Here is a 13,021-nt window from a genome sequence, read left to right on the forward strand (position 1 = left end):
CAATCATTAGGATGTATTTTATTTTAAACACATGTGTAGTTATATACAGTGAGGCTACAAAAGCAGGTTTTGTTTTTCTTACTAGTCTGTGAAACCCACCCCCCTATAAACAAAACATATATACATAAATGGTCGATGCTATCACTCTCAATTTTACATCAATATGAACACAGTATGAACATGTTAAAATTATAGTGTTGCACTGGCCATCTGGGACCTTGCAGTACAATCTGTAACAACACTGCTAAAATAAATAAATCTCTACAAGCACCAGTGATCAAAAGTACTTCTGATCTGTCCTGCTATTCCAACACAAGTGTAGAGTTGGAATGGCAAAAAAGAACTTGGATGCATCCCTCTCAAATACTGAGAATAATACATGTGCAAACATATGCAGGAAGCTCAGTTCTATTCATTACTAAACTGATACATTATAAACTGAGATAAGGTTTATTAAACATTAACCATTTATTTTCCATTTGATTCTTTTCTTCTCTTTTCACAATAACAGTTAATAATTAACTCTCTGGTGCCTTTGGATAGTTTTTACACCTTCTGCCCACTTCGAATAAATATATTTGTTTTGATTATTAAATTTTTTTTGTCCTTAAGGGCGCATAAGACAAACGACAGATGAATACAGCGTTCTTCCAGTTATTAAAGTAATTATTAATTTATTTAAATTTATATTATATATGTAGTCAATAATTAATTATTGAAGTATTGAAGTTATCTTCCATTCTTCCATTCCAGCTAGTGGTAACAAGAAATCAACTCACCACAACTGAAATCTGAACCATTTAAATAACAAGTGAAGAATAATCAATGATTTGAACTTGAACTCTTCATGATCCAAAACACATGACGTGTCATGTCAAAAGAGAGTATGCTGATCTTCATAAAATACTAAGGAGTTAATTTGGAGAATAAATGGACAGATACAACAAGCATTCAAGTTGTTCGATCCAGTTGACCTAGGAAAAAGAGACAATTGAAGACAAAACAGGAGACACCTTTTGGTCTATGCTATTATCATTTGGAGTGTCAGAACTGTAGTTCCTTGACTTGCACTGGCGCCTGAAACACTATAGTAAATTAGATAGTAAATTGTGTCTATGAATGTGCACAGGTCACCTGATTGTTCTGGGTCTTTTCTAAAAGCAGCAAATGAGACTTTTAGGATTGTCTATGCTTTTATGACACACAGATAAACTACAGTACATGAATAATGGAAAGCTATGCACTTGTAACAGAGTCAAGTATTTTAAAGCACATTATAAAAACTCCCTACAGCACAAAATGAAACACATTTGTACTGTAAGTGCTTTCTAATTTAGAAACAGAAAGTGTACTGCTGTTCATGTCTCATCTAGTACGGTGATTTTTTTTCTAATGAGACCTAATCCATTCACATGTTAAAGGCAGGCTTTTTTATTCTGAAAATTTCTTTCATTTTAAATTTTAAAGGGGAACAACTACAAACATCCATCAATTCTCTAACAACTACCAATTTGTGTTGGAGCAAGCAACGGGCACAAGGCAGGGTTCACCCTGAATGGATGCCAGTCCAACTACTAACATGACTGACTTAAAATGAAAAACTATTTGGGAAGCTATTTGCTGTCTATTTCAAGAAAGATCCCTTTTTGTTGCTGTAGTTTTGTCATTTTTGTTTTTACTATTAGAAAACCCAGTGGACCTTCACAGTTCATAACTCTTGAGCAGGTAGTTTGCGATTTTTGTAATATAAAAATATTTAAGAAACTCTCATGATCAGTGCCTTATGATTCAAGTCTCCTTTTTCTGTATATTAAATCTCAAAACCACAGAAAACCTTGCATAAGAGCAGTCTCTTTGGGTGGCTATATGTATAAAAATATTCATATGCAATATCTGAGAATTGTCTTTAAGTACCATTGCAAAATACAACAGATTATTTACATACAGTAGTAGTTGACATGGGCCTTTGTACAATATATACAAATAAATAGTTTTTTTTCTTACATAACAAACAATAGTTATTGCTAAGTGCTTATTGCTTAAGTTATTGCTTATTGCTAAGTGCATTTTCAGAACAGGGGAATGGAATGATCCACACAGCTCTGTTTCCTCATGTCTTTTCTGTGTTCCTGCAATGATAACAACAACCATGATTTAATATGATAAGACAGTCTTCCAAAAAAATTCATACTTTATGTTTATGATAAGGATGTATTCATTTTTAATGAATTCCTCACACTTATAGAGCGCTTTTCTGAACACTCGACTCAAAGCGCTTTACAGGTAATGGGGATCCCCTCCACCACCTCCAATGTGTAACCCCCACCTGGATGATGTGACGGCAGCCAGAGTGCGCCAGTACACTCCCCCACACACCAGCTATCACTGGGGAGGAGAATAGAGTAATGAAGCCAGTTTATGGATGGGGTTTATTAGGAGGCCATGATTGGTAAAGGGCAAATTTGGCCATTAATTATGAAATGCACTGTAACCATGCCTTGTTGAATTAAGCATATCTGCATCAAGGACTTTCTGAAATTAGACTTCAAAATGAAGGTCTATCAAGCATACCTGGCAACGCAGTATGTGCACAGGCATCTATAACCATTCCTCCGCGGAAACGCACAGTTTTGAAAATCACCTTTTTGACCCCGAGTTCCATTCATCTTGGCACTTCACAAAAGTGATCTCCTGGGAAGGAGCCAGCGTGCGGACATCTTTAGCACAGAAAACCATCCTAAAACAAAAAAGTCACATGGGACGTACCGTTTTAATTTGTTTTGTTTGTACCAGCAAAATGTTATCCAGGGCCCCCTCCTCCATTGCATTACTAGGTGCCCAAGCGCTTCATCTTGTACTTTCTGAACGAGTGCAGCCAGGAAGCAGAAAGCCAGGTAAAGTATGCGGCCCCAATCCCAGTTTTAACAATAAGCCCACTTGTCCATCACATATTTTTATGCTGGAGTATTGCCTTCCTGGTACAAGACTTTCCCTGCTTGCTGACCTAAAGTCTTAGGAGCATAAACACGTGGATTCGGGCCTTGCTTACTTTTTCTGTGACTCCCCGGCTTTGACCTGGACCTTTCGGATCTCCATGCTGGAGCCGGCGGGCTTTTTGCTGGACCACCAGGATGACACGGCCTTCACCAGGGAGGATGGAGACCAGCTGTTGGAGGGCTCCCATCTGAGTGTCAGCATCAGCAGATCGCCGATGTCCACCTCCGTCACCAGCAGGAAAGAGTGAGTCTTGTTGGGAGAAAGCTTCTCCCTGTGACAGATGTGGACCCCAGCTAAGCACTGAGAAAACTGCAAAACTTTGCAAGCAACTCCAGATGTCTAGTGACCCTTCCAGGCTGATAGGGAGCAAGGTGGGTGGACAGATTCATTTCTCATTCTGCGATTGATACCAGTTGTGTGCTGCACGTTCCTGCTGATTAGATTATCTAATCTCAGGAGAGGGAAACTTCTTTACTTATGTGAGGAATGCCATGTAAGAGTTTAATTCAGTTTCCTTTTAAGACTGAAAATGGTATCTTGTGGGTAGTTAAGAAAATAAGAAGTTACAGATGACATAAAGCATTTTTGGCACAGCTAGCTCATTTGGTTAGTCATCGATCCAGGGAACCTGTGAGGCCATTTCTTTACCAGCAACAACATCATGGCTGTGCAGCTTGTTTCAGAAAAACACACCACTCTGAACAGCAGGTGTGGTGCTCTCGGTCACTGGAAACGCTTACGTGCTGAGGTGAAGATTTTCGGCATCGTTTTTGGTTCCGTACAGAGAGACGGCGAATAAGGGCTTGATCTCTGATCGCTTTGCTGTGTTGAGGAGGTGGATCTTCAGCTGGTAGTGATAGACTGAAGAGGAAAGAAGGAAGAGCAACTAGCAACCCGCCAGCATAGTGGAAATAAGCACAATTTCCTAAATCCAAAGCAACAGGATTAACTCTTTGCCAAGTGCAACTAACTCTGTTACATCAGTATTACTATGAATCTATAGAAATTGAAGATATTCTGCTTTCAGCTTCTTTTGATCATCAAAACACCAAACAAAGGGTAAATCTAAATTTAATTAAAGCCAGTGAAAGGAGGACCTAAATTAATTTAATAAAAGCCTTGCAGCGGTTTTGAGACAACTCTTGCGATAGCTGTCCAGGCCAGCGAAGAGAAGAGAGGACATCCTTCTCGCTAAGTACCTCTGAATGGCATGTCTGCCCGGGTTCTGGTGTACATCTTGGTGCTGCGCCGGTGGCGGACCCGGCTGGCGCCGTAGCCCACCGCGTTGCAGCGGTTCCTGCGGCAGCTGAGACAGAAGCCGCTGTTGAACATGTCCACGCTGCTGCAGCGGTAGGCCTGGGCAGCCTCGCGCTCGTGAAGCAGAGAGTCGATGAAGAGATGGATCGACCTCTCGTGCTGGCACTTCACCACGTCGGACACGCCTGGGCGCACGAAGAGCAGAGAGGCGGCTGTTAGCGTCAAGAAATCGTTGAGAGAGCAGAACACCCAAAGGATTCACCAAGGAGTGTGAAGAGAGTTTTATCTTCAAGCCATCCACCCATTTTCTAACTGCTTCATCCAATTCAAGGATGCAGGGGAGCCGGAGCCTATCCCGGAAAAGCAATGGGCATAAAGCAGGATACTCTCTGGACAGGACACCAGTCCATCGCAGGGCAGACACACTCTGGTTGGGATGCCAGTCCATCACAGAGCCAATTTTCCAGAAGCCAATTACTCTACCAGCGCATCTGTGGACTGTACTGAGTACATGGGGAGACCATGCAAACTCCACCCAGACAGCATCACAGTTCCGCAATTGAACCCAGGCCCCAGTGCTGTGAGGCAGCAATCCTCACCACTGCACCACCATGCCTTTCTTGTTTTGTCATTGTTAACCAACGGTTTCACAGACCCACATTATCAGTAAACCAGGGCTACCCAATATTAATGAACATATAAAAAGGTGGAAAATGGGTGGCAGGAGTGTGTACAATAGGGAGAATTAAACAGACAACCTATTTGACTCTGTTATCCTTTTTCATCATGAGGTCTCTTTAAAAGGTGTTTATGCCAAAGCAATGCTGGGATTCTTCAAAATTGAGCACACCTCTTAAACTGACAAAGTGGAGAAATGTCAAAAGAAAAACAAGTTTTTCTCTTTGTACGGTACGTGACAGTGTTATACCTTAAGATGTTCACTTTCATATAACGCGGAAGCTTTATTTATAATTTTGTTTGGACCAAAGTAGGTCTACTTAATAACATTGAGGTAGAAAAAAAGTTTCAACTCCTTCATCACGTCTTGGGAAAAACAAGGCATTAATATTTAACTGCTCTTGTTTGTTGTGGGAGTATGACTTTCCTAGTGGATGACTGTACTTAGAATGTGGTACTGTAGGTGGTGTCTATGCATAAGTGGAGTTTCATTAGAGATTTTGGCCAGGGCTGTTTGTTTTCAAACATCTGAACCATATGATTGTTCGAATAAGAGCCAAAACATTGACACTCAGACAAGGGACTGATTGGCAAAAATTGGTTCATTTAATGAGCATGTTAACTAGCAATATTATATACCCACTGGCTGCTATGGATTATTTAACTGTTGTCCATAAGGCAGAGGGTTCTGCTTTGTGTCGATTGTCAGAATATACTTTTGTCCTTTTAAGGACAGACTGCAGATCTCCCAGCCAGGTTTGGAAAGCTGCCTGACTTTCAAGGTGAGCTGAGACCAGGATAGTGCATTTCTTTTTGTGTTTTAATAGTTTGGATGAAATTACACTCATTTTTGATTAATAATTGTCATTATTGCTGTACATTCTTTGAAAAAGTACTTGCTTGCTGTACATACTGTAGCTGTCATTTTTCTGTAATGCTGTAAGAATGGGACTTCACCTTTTTTCAAGTAATCAAACATCAAAATGGAAAATAAAACTCCAGAACATAAAGGTTGGTTTTATAATAAATGTGTGAGTGAGTGGCTTGAGGAACAAGCCCTGGCTTAGGAACGACCTTGAACTCACCGAACAAGCCGTTGGCTGTGATCTTCTCCAGAGCTCTGCGAAGGCTGCACCCTGGCTGGGAGATGCCTCCGTTGGGGTAAATATCAACGTGGCCGACGGGCTGCTGGATGCCAATGCTCAGGCCCAGGGAACCGCGGGTGAAGGTGTGCAGGACGTCGACGAAGTGGGCGTCGTCCGGGGAAAGCCGCCCGTGGGCTTGGGCTCCCTCAAAGTTGGGACCAGCTGGGTCCAGACCTGTACGGCACAGATTGCATAGGATAGGATTGCTGACCCAAAGTTCTGGACCAACACAGCACTGATTGCAGCCAATGGGCTTCTAGACTGAAGGTTCTAGACCTGCACAGCACTGATTGCAGCCAGTGGGCTTCTAGACTGAAGGTTCTAGACCTGCACCGCACTGATTGCAGCCAATCGGCTTCTAGACTGAAGGTTCTAGACCTGCATCGCACTGATTGCAGCCAATCGGCTTCTAGACTGAAGGTTCTAGACCTGCACAGCACTGATTGCAGCCAATGGGCTTCTAGACTAAAAGCTTGTCTGCCTTGTAGGAAGGACTTTTCCCCACCCTGACGTGCTCTGCTGTGTCTGCACCAGTGCCATGGGCACAGTGTTTCATCACGAATATGACCAACTTATAGCCCCAGGCAGAGCCCCCCAATCTGCTGGCTGCCTGGTCTTCTCAAAAACAGGGCGCGCTTACCAGTTATTCTCCCCACTTTACTGGAGGCGTGGCTTCCTGCAAATCCTGCCACATGGGCACCCAGGCTGTAGCCAATAAGGTGAACCTTGTCAAGGGGGAAATTCACTTCCTCCTGCAAACATAAAGAAAGTAACAAGGATTATAACACAATGTGAAACATACTGTAGGAGACCAATCTGTTATAATTAAATGTCTCCGCTCAGTTTTTTCCTCAACTTGTCCCTCTGTCTTGAATTGTCAGTGTGTTATTGCAATGATGGCATGACAGTTGTTAGAAATAGTTGGTCCCTATGCGGTACTAGCCGAAAATCGAGGAGAGAGGGGAAAAAAAAAATAAAGTTGAGCAAAACGCTGGGTTTACTTAGGCAAGTCGCGTAGCCAGTAATCACGGTCGAGAGCAAGCGTGGGTCAAGTAGGTTTAGAGAAGGGAGCTTGGTGAGGTTTATCTCAATACTAAGCTGGGAGTGCAGGTGAGGAACCCTTAAGTAGTGGTTGTCGGGAGCTGTGGTGCAGGGCGAGGGATGTGGTTGGGTAATTAGGTTGTGTGTCAGCGTTTGCGGGAAGTAGCCTGGGCTTGTGTCTGATTAGTGAGATCCGTGACAGCAGTGCAAACGCAAAAAAACAATTACTCAGCTGAACAGGAGTGGCAATCAGAAGCTGCTGTACAAACTCTTGGTGTGTCCATCAGGTTGCGACAAAACCCCTGATCTGACATGGCAGAAACGTCTTGCTTTCACGCTCACCTCCAGCCAGTCGAGGAACCGGCCGATGTCTTGTCCCACCAGCTTGGTCTTCTTCGCTGCTATGGGATAGTGGTTGTGTGCCATCCTCAGCCAATCCACCACTATCACGTTGGCATCGCGCTCTCTTTCATACAGGGCTGACACCAGCTTGGCTACCCAGCCCTCAAACATTCCGCTGACCTGCAGAGGGTTAAACCACAATGGTGTTGCAGCAAACCCTGTCTCAGCCCTTTTTCAACACACACTGTGCCCTCACCTCAGACAAATGAACAAATAGTACTTTACATGCACAGTACTGCTGCAGTTTAGGTCAATACTTTTTTTGTCCCGGATAGGAAATGTGCTTTTCAGGTAGGAAAAGACGTAATACATTTAACACCGCATGAACACATTAACAAGTAAGGAATGTGATGCTTCTTTCAAATAACAAAGATGAGAAAGAAAATATATGTAGTAAAATAAACAGTCAATGATCCAAATTGAGCAGGTTAATAGCAGAGACCATTGCTACTGCTCTTGGTGGCACTGTTCTCAGCTGTGATGCTGGCTCTAGACTGCTTTTCAAGATTGCTTCACCAAAATATTGCAAGAGCCACGCAGCAAACTCAGTCAGTAATTTGTTGGGAAAAGGGGTATCGGTCAGGACTTCATTTTCAGTAGGAAAACAAAACTTAAACCAGAAGCCAGTTAACCTCCCAGCATGTCTTTGGACTGTGGGGGGAAACTGGAGCACCTGAATTGAACTCATAAACACAGGGAACGCATACAAACTCCACACAGACAGCACCCTGGTAACTGAACCCAGTGACCCCAGTGATGTGAGGCAGCAATGCTGACCACTGCACTACCTCTGCAAAACCCCCCGTGAACACAGGGAAACATGCAAACTCCACCCCAAAGGATCCCCAATCCAGAAATGAATCTAGGAAGCAAGATGGCAGCGTTAACTACTGGACCAGACCGCTGTGCCACTTAATGCAGTAGTCATTATTTATTTGTACTGGGATTCCTTACCCTTTACAAGTTTGAAAATAATGGTGAAGAAGAAAACGACCAGCCTTAAAATTCTTAATATATGTATACATACTGTTTGTTCCATTAACGACTGTTCTTTGTAAATTGTCGGATTTGCTAACCCCCTTACCGTCCAGCCGTGTATAATCAGGAAGGTTTTGGACGTGTGGTTGAAGCTGCAGGCGCTGAGGGAGTCTGGTTTGCTGGGGCCGACGTAACAGACATCGTCTTCGGGGTCGCTGGGTTTGCGGAGGGAGAACCTGGTGAGGGCAGAGTCGGAGGCGTCTGCTGTGTGCTCTTGAGGCTCCAAGGAGTTGTCTGCGCAGGAAACGTGGGAGCAGCGAAAATGGTAACGTGCCATTATACAGTTCAGGGTATTATTTTTGGGGGAAAGACCCGTGCAGGCGACGTATAGTTTAACAAAGCGAACGGCTCCAGAGAATACCATGGAGACCTCAGTGCTAACAGATTTCTATTTCTATTCTTGGTACACTTCTTTTTCACCAAATTGTAGGCTGTTGTGCTCATAACCTTGTGAAAATTAGGTATAGCCAACATTTTAAAGCCATACTGTATAACAGGTTATATGCACGGTAGCGTAGACAGTCCAACCTCTGATATTTAATGTAAAGATGTTAATCCAACCATCCTGGCAAGCAACAGGCACAGGACAGGGTGCCAGTCCATTACAGGGCAGGGCACGCAGACACAAATAGTTTTCCCAGATGCCAATTAACTTACCAGTATTTCCTTAGACTGTAGGCTGGAGCTAGAGCAGCCAGAGGAAATTCCATGCACATTTACAAAACCACACAGGTCTGGACGTGAACCCAGGGCCCCGCACAGGAGGGCAGCAATGCTAACCACTTGTGCCACTGTGCAACCCTGAGCTATTAAGCCATGCAATGCAATGTGGTGCAGTGGTTAGCATTGCAACCTAACAGCGTTGGGGTTCAGTTCCAGATTCGTGTGGAGTTTTAATGTTCCGCCTGTGTTCGTGTGGGTTTCCTCTGGGTGCTCCAGTTTCCTCCTACAGTCCAAAAATATAACTCTTATGTTGCTTAACTTTTTGGAGAACTGACCCTGGTGTGAGAGTGTGTGCCCTGCATTGGACTGGCGCCCTGTCCTGGCTGTGCCTTGTGCCCATCAAGCTATTGAAAGAAGCCGTTAGATAGAAGATGGATGAATGGATATCCCGAACTAGAACAATAATGCGTTTTCAAGAACGCCAAATACACGAGAAGAAGAATTCATTCCTCATCTTGTTTGATCCCATTCACACGTTTGATCAAACTGGAATTGTCCTAGAAGCCTATCAGTTGAGGCACACTTGGATGCGCACGAGTTGTAGAAAAAAGCGCTGCACAAACATTACGGGGCTTCGCTTTGTAAGGACTGTGAGCTAGAGTCGCTTTTTTTCCCCCTGACCGTATTTGCATGTCAGGGCAGCTTGAAGGCAACAGCTTTGTTCTCGTCTGACAGTAGGAATCAAGAGACGGTACTCAAGGCGTTTATATCGAGATCTGTTATTTGTCAGGCTCGACTAGTGTCGCGCCAAGTGGAGCACTTAGCTTTCCTGCAGTATTCCTGGCGAAGAGAGACATACAGTATAGCGTCAGCCAGTTTCCGACGAATGTGCTGAACGGGATGTCAGTATACAAATAGACTGTCATGATCGACTTCAAAAGAACACCTCTGTCTTGGCAGGGGTCAGTTTAATGAGAAATAGTACTGGGTCATCTGCTATAGGTCACTAGCGCTCCAGGGGCGTGTACAGTATATTTCCGTGATCCATTCAGTTTCCTTAAAGGGGGACTTGGCTCACCTTTGGCAACGCATCTCAATCACATTCTTTCAACCGGGCCATCATGGTGGAGTTTATTATTATCTACCGTGGAAGAGAATGATCTAGACTCTATAGTCTTAGCCATAAAAAACAACAACTAAACCAACGTATTTACACGTTTAAATCCGGTGAATATTTATACCCGAACGCTGTAACGTTAATTCTAGACAAATCGCTGCGAGTTTTAAACTGCCACACAGCGGCGACAATGCGCAAGTGAGCGATTTAAAAGTTAATTATTTTAACGCTTTTTAGTCGAAACAAAGCACAACTTAAAATCGCGCATAGCCGGTAACTTACCAAGAAGCCCGAGGACATCAGCTCTGATACTAGAGCTCGTGGGGAATACGGTAACACCCAGCAGAAACACAAGGACGTAGCAGCATTTCTGCTTTTTCATCTCTTCCAAATGCACAAAGTCTGGACGGGGTTTCAGTACTGGATGGTCTGTCTTGACGTTTGACGCGGAGAAATAGAAACAGAAGAAGAATTATTAATCCGGTAATTAATATTTGGCCTTTTCCCCTCTTTCCTTTGAATGAGATAATGAGCCGGACTGTTTTAACTGAGAGAGAGCTCGTACAGTTCACTTCTTAAATAGGCACCTCTCGCCCGCACGGCAAGGTAACCCATCCCATTGGTCGGTGCGGACGGGTGGGACTGTGCTGCTGCTGCTGCCGGCAGATGCTGTAAAAAGCTTTCAGCATGTAATGCGATTATTCTGGCATCTCGGCGAGTGGGACACCCGCCGGCTTACTGTGAAGAACTGCAGCCGAGGAGCTGCAACGCTTTTCCTCGCTTCCAGGATATTTAGATACAATCTGAAAACAAAATCATGCAACGGCCAATTGCAATTGTAAACAGCAATAGCCAGAGAACAGTTAATGCATTACTTGATTAACTGTACCATCACATCTTTTTCCTCAAGAATTGCATTAAACCAGGATTAGTATAAGACCAACGAGTTTTAGTTATTGAAAGCAGTAAGGCATCAGCCCATATGTGCTCCTACTTTCTCATACTTGAGGTGCTGTGCTCCTTTTGATCAAATACTGTAGGTTATTAGTACTGCATTCCAAACGTCACACCTCCCAACTTGACTCCTGTTTCATTTTAGCTTCTAGAGCGGTTCAGGTCCATTCTAGTCCGTTATCAGTGTGACTAAAAGCTATGTGAGAATGTTCTCCTCTGGAGACCCAGCTGGGCTGCTACAGTGCTCACAGCATCTCACTGGTGTGTCATACTGTACGCAGGAGGGGAAGAGAAGATCACACTTTCGAAAGTGAAAACCTCTCAAACAGAGCATGCACCCGCTCAGATTTCAAATGCTTAAACAGATTGAGATGTGTCTGAAAATGGTTTTGCTATTTTTTTTTACCTCAGTCTGGAAAGAGCTCAAATACTGATTCCCAGTTTACACTTTCACTTGTTTTGCACAGGTTTAGAAATAATATATTTCCTGTGGGTTTTTTTTTTAAATGAGGGTGTTCAGCCCTTTAATATTAGTAGTGGGTGAAAGATGGTTCAGTAGGTCTCTGTGAACACAGTTCTTAAAACCGTCTGGCTGCCTGCTCTTCACATCTTTGCATTGTATAACTTGACAGCGTACTGCAGTGATTAACATGTGTTGGAAAACAATTGTAGTGAGGCAACTTTACCTTGAGTCTAAATTTGTTCCACACTGCGTCTGTTCCAGAGGTGCTGTGGAATGTATTTTAAGCTGTGGGAAGCTGTCATCAGCAGAGCATGACTGAAGCCCAGGAAGAACACTGTGTGTGCATGTTTCACATCTTGAGCTGGAATGGCTGCACTGATGACATCCACATTGCTTGCTTCAGGTCTCGTGATCGATGTTAGCACAGGTTCACTGTGAGTGTGTGTGCAGCTCACATCCAGTTTTACAGCTGGATCTTTTGAATGTTTGATATGGCCGACATGAGAAAGAATCTTTAAGTGCTTGCCTTTGCAGGTTTGCCTTTGTGTTGTAGCAGGTTTATGATCAGTGGTAAAACTTTACTATAAAATCACAATTCGTTTAACATAACCCCAACATTATTGTCCATTCCTATGTACTAACAGTCGACTGTGCTATTAACATAGAACTGCACACAGACCTAAAATCATTCTGTGCACAAGTCTTTGTGTGAGCTGCTTTTACTGTAGCCTTAACTTGCAACAATATTTTGTCAAAATCATTTTTAATATTGCTTCAGAGCTGGGGAATACCAGTTTGTATTTCATTATATCAGCAGAAAAATGTCGTTCAAACCAATTGTAATTTTATTTTTCAAAGTTATTCACCACCACCTGGTCTTGAAGATGACAGAGAAAGAGCATTGTGTTTTTCTGGTTTTACAGCATGGAGGAAAGGCTACCTTAATTCCTTTTCTTTTTTTGCCATTGTAAGATGTAAGAAAAATAAGAACAAGCAGCAGACAGGAGGCAACAAACACACAGAAGCATACATTTTTTTTAAAAGTGTAGTAATTGTAATCAGTTGTTTCCATTATCGCAGAAATATGGTGTGCAGAATTAAGAATTTGTCAGGTCACATGCTAGGTTAGGAATGTCTGGCTGATCCTGTCTAACCTTGGAGATCTCTGCAGCCATAGCACTGAAGTAAGGATCTGGTGAAGGCTGCTGAAGCTTGATATACTGGGAGGTATTAAAGACATAACAGAGGAGTATATCGCAAAAGCAT

At 43.2% G+C, this 13,021-nt stretch overlaps 1 protein-coding gene across 1 annotated transcript; it reads right to left on the minus strand.

Annotated features, from left to right (window-relative positions):
- Position 1: 1 nt before the first annotated feature.
- Positions 2-11,636, minus strand: lpl2a (lipoprotein lipase 2 a). Its single transcript, XM_088907433.1, has 10 exons — positions 10,621-11,636; positions 8,605-8,792; positions 7,461-7,640; positions 6,718-6,829; positions 6,018-6,251; positions 4,197-4,439; positions 3,738-3,858; positions 3,050-3,268; positions 2,642-2,737; positions 2-2,129 (listed from the first exon to the last, which is right to left on the minus strand). Exons 1-10 carry the CDS (start codon positions 10,718-10,720, stop codon positions 2,111-2,113), a joined length of 1,512 nt encoding a protein of 503 aa, XP_088763559.1. The 5' UTR covers positions 10,721-11,636; the 3' UTR covers positions 2-2,110.
- Between the last annotated feature and the right edge of the window lie 1,385 nt (positions 11,637-13,021).

The sequence above is a fragment of the Atractosteus spatula genome, chromosome 28 (assembly GCF_055471065.1).
Source record: "Atractosteus spatula isolate fAtrSpa1 chromosome 28, fAtrSpa1.hap1, whole genome shotgun sequence".
In the NCBI taxonomy this organism is placed as follows: Eukaryota; Metazoa; Chordata; class Actinopteri; order Semionotiformes; family Lepisosteidae; genus Atractosteus; species Atractosteus spatula.

Bases quoted from the DNA above. Each gene is read 5' to 3' on its own strand.
- lpl2a (XM_088907433.1), bottom strand. From the start codon at position 10,720: ATGAAAAAGCAGAAATGCTGCTACGTCCTTGTGTTTCTGCTGGGTGTT. The intron at 6,830-7,460 runs GTGAGCGTGAAA...TTATGTTTGCAG, and splicing joins GGTTCCTCGACTGGCTGGAG to GAGGAAGTGAATTTCCCCCT. The intron at 2,738-3,049 runs GTAAGCAAGGCC...TTTTTGTTTTAG, and splicing joins GCCGGGGAGTCACAGAAAAA to GATGGTTTTCTGTGCTAAAG.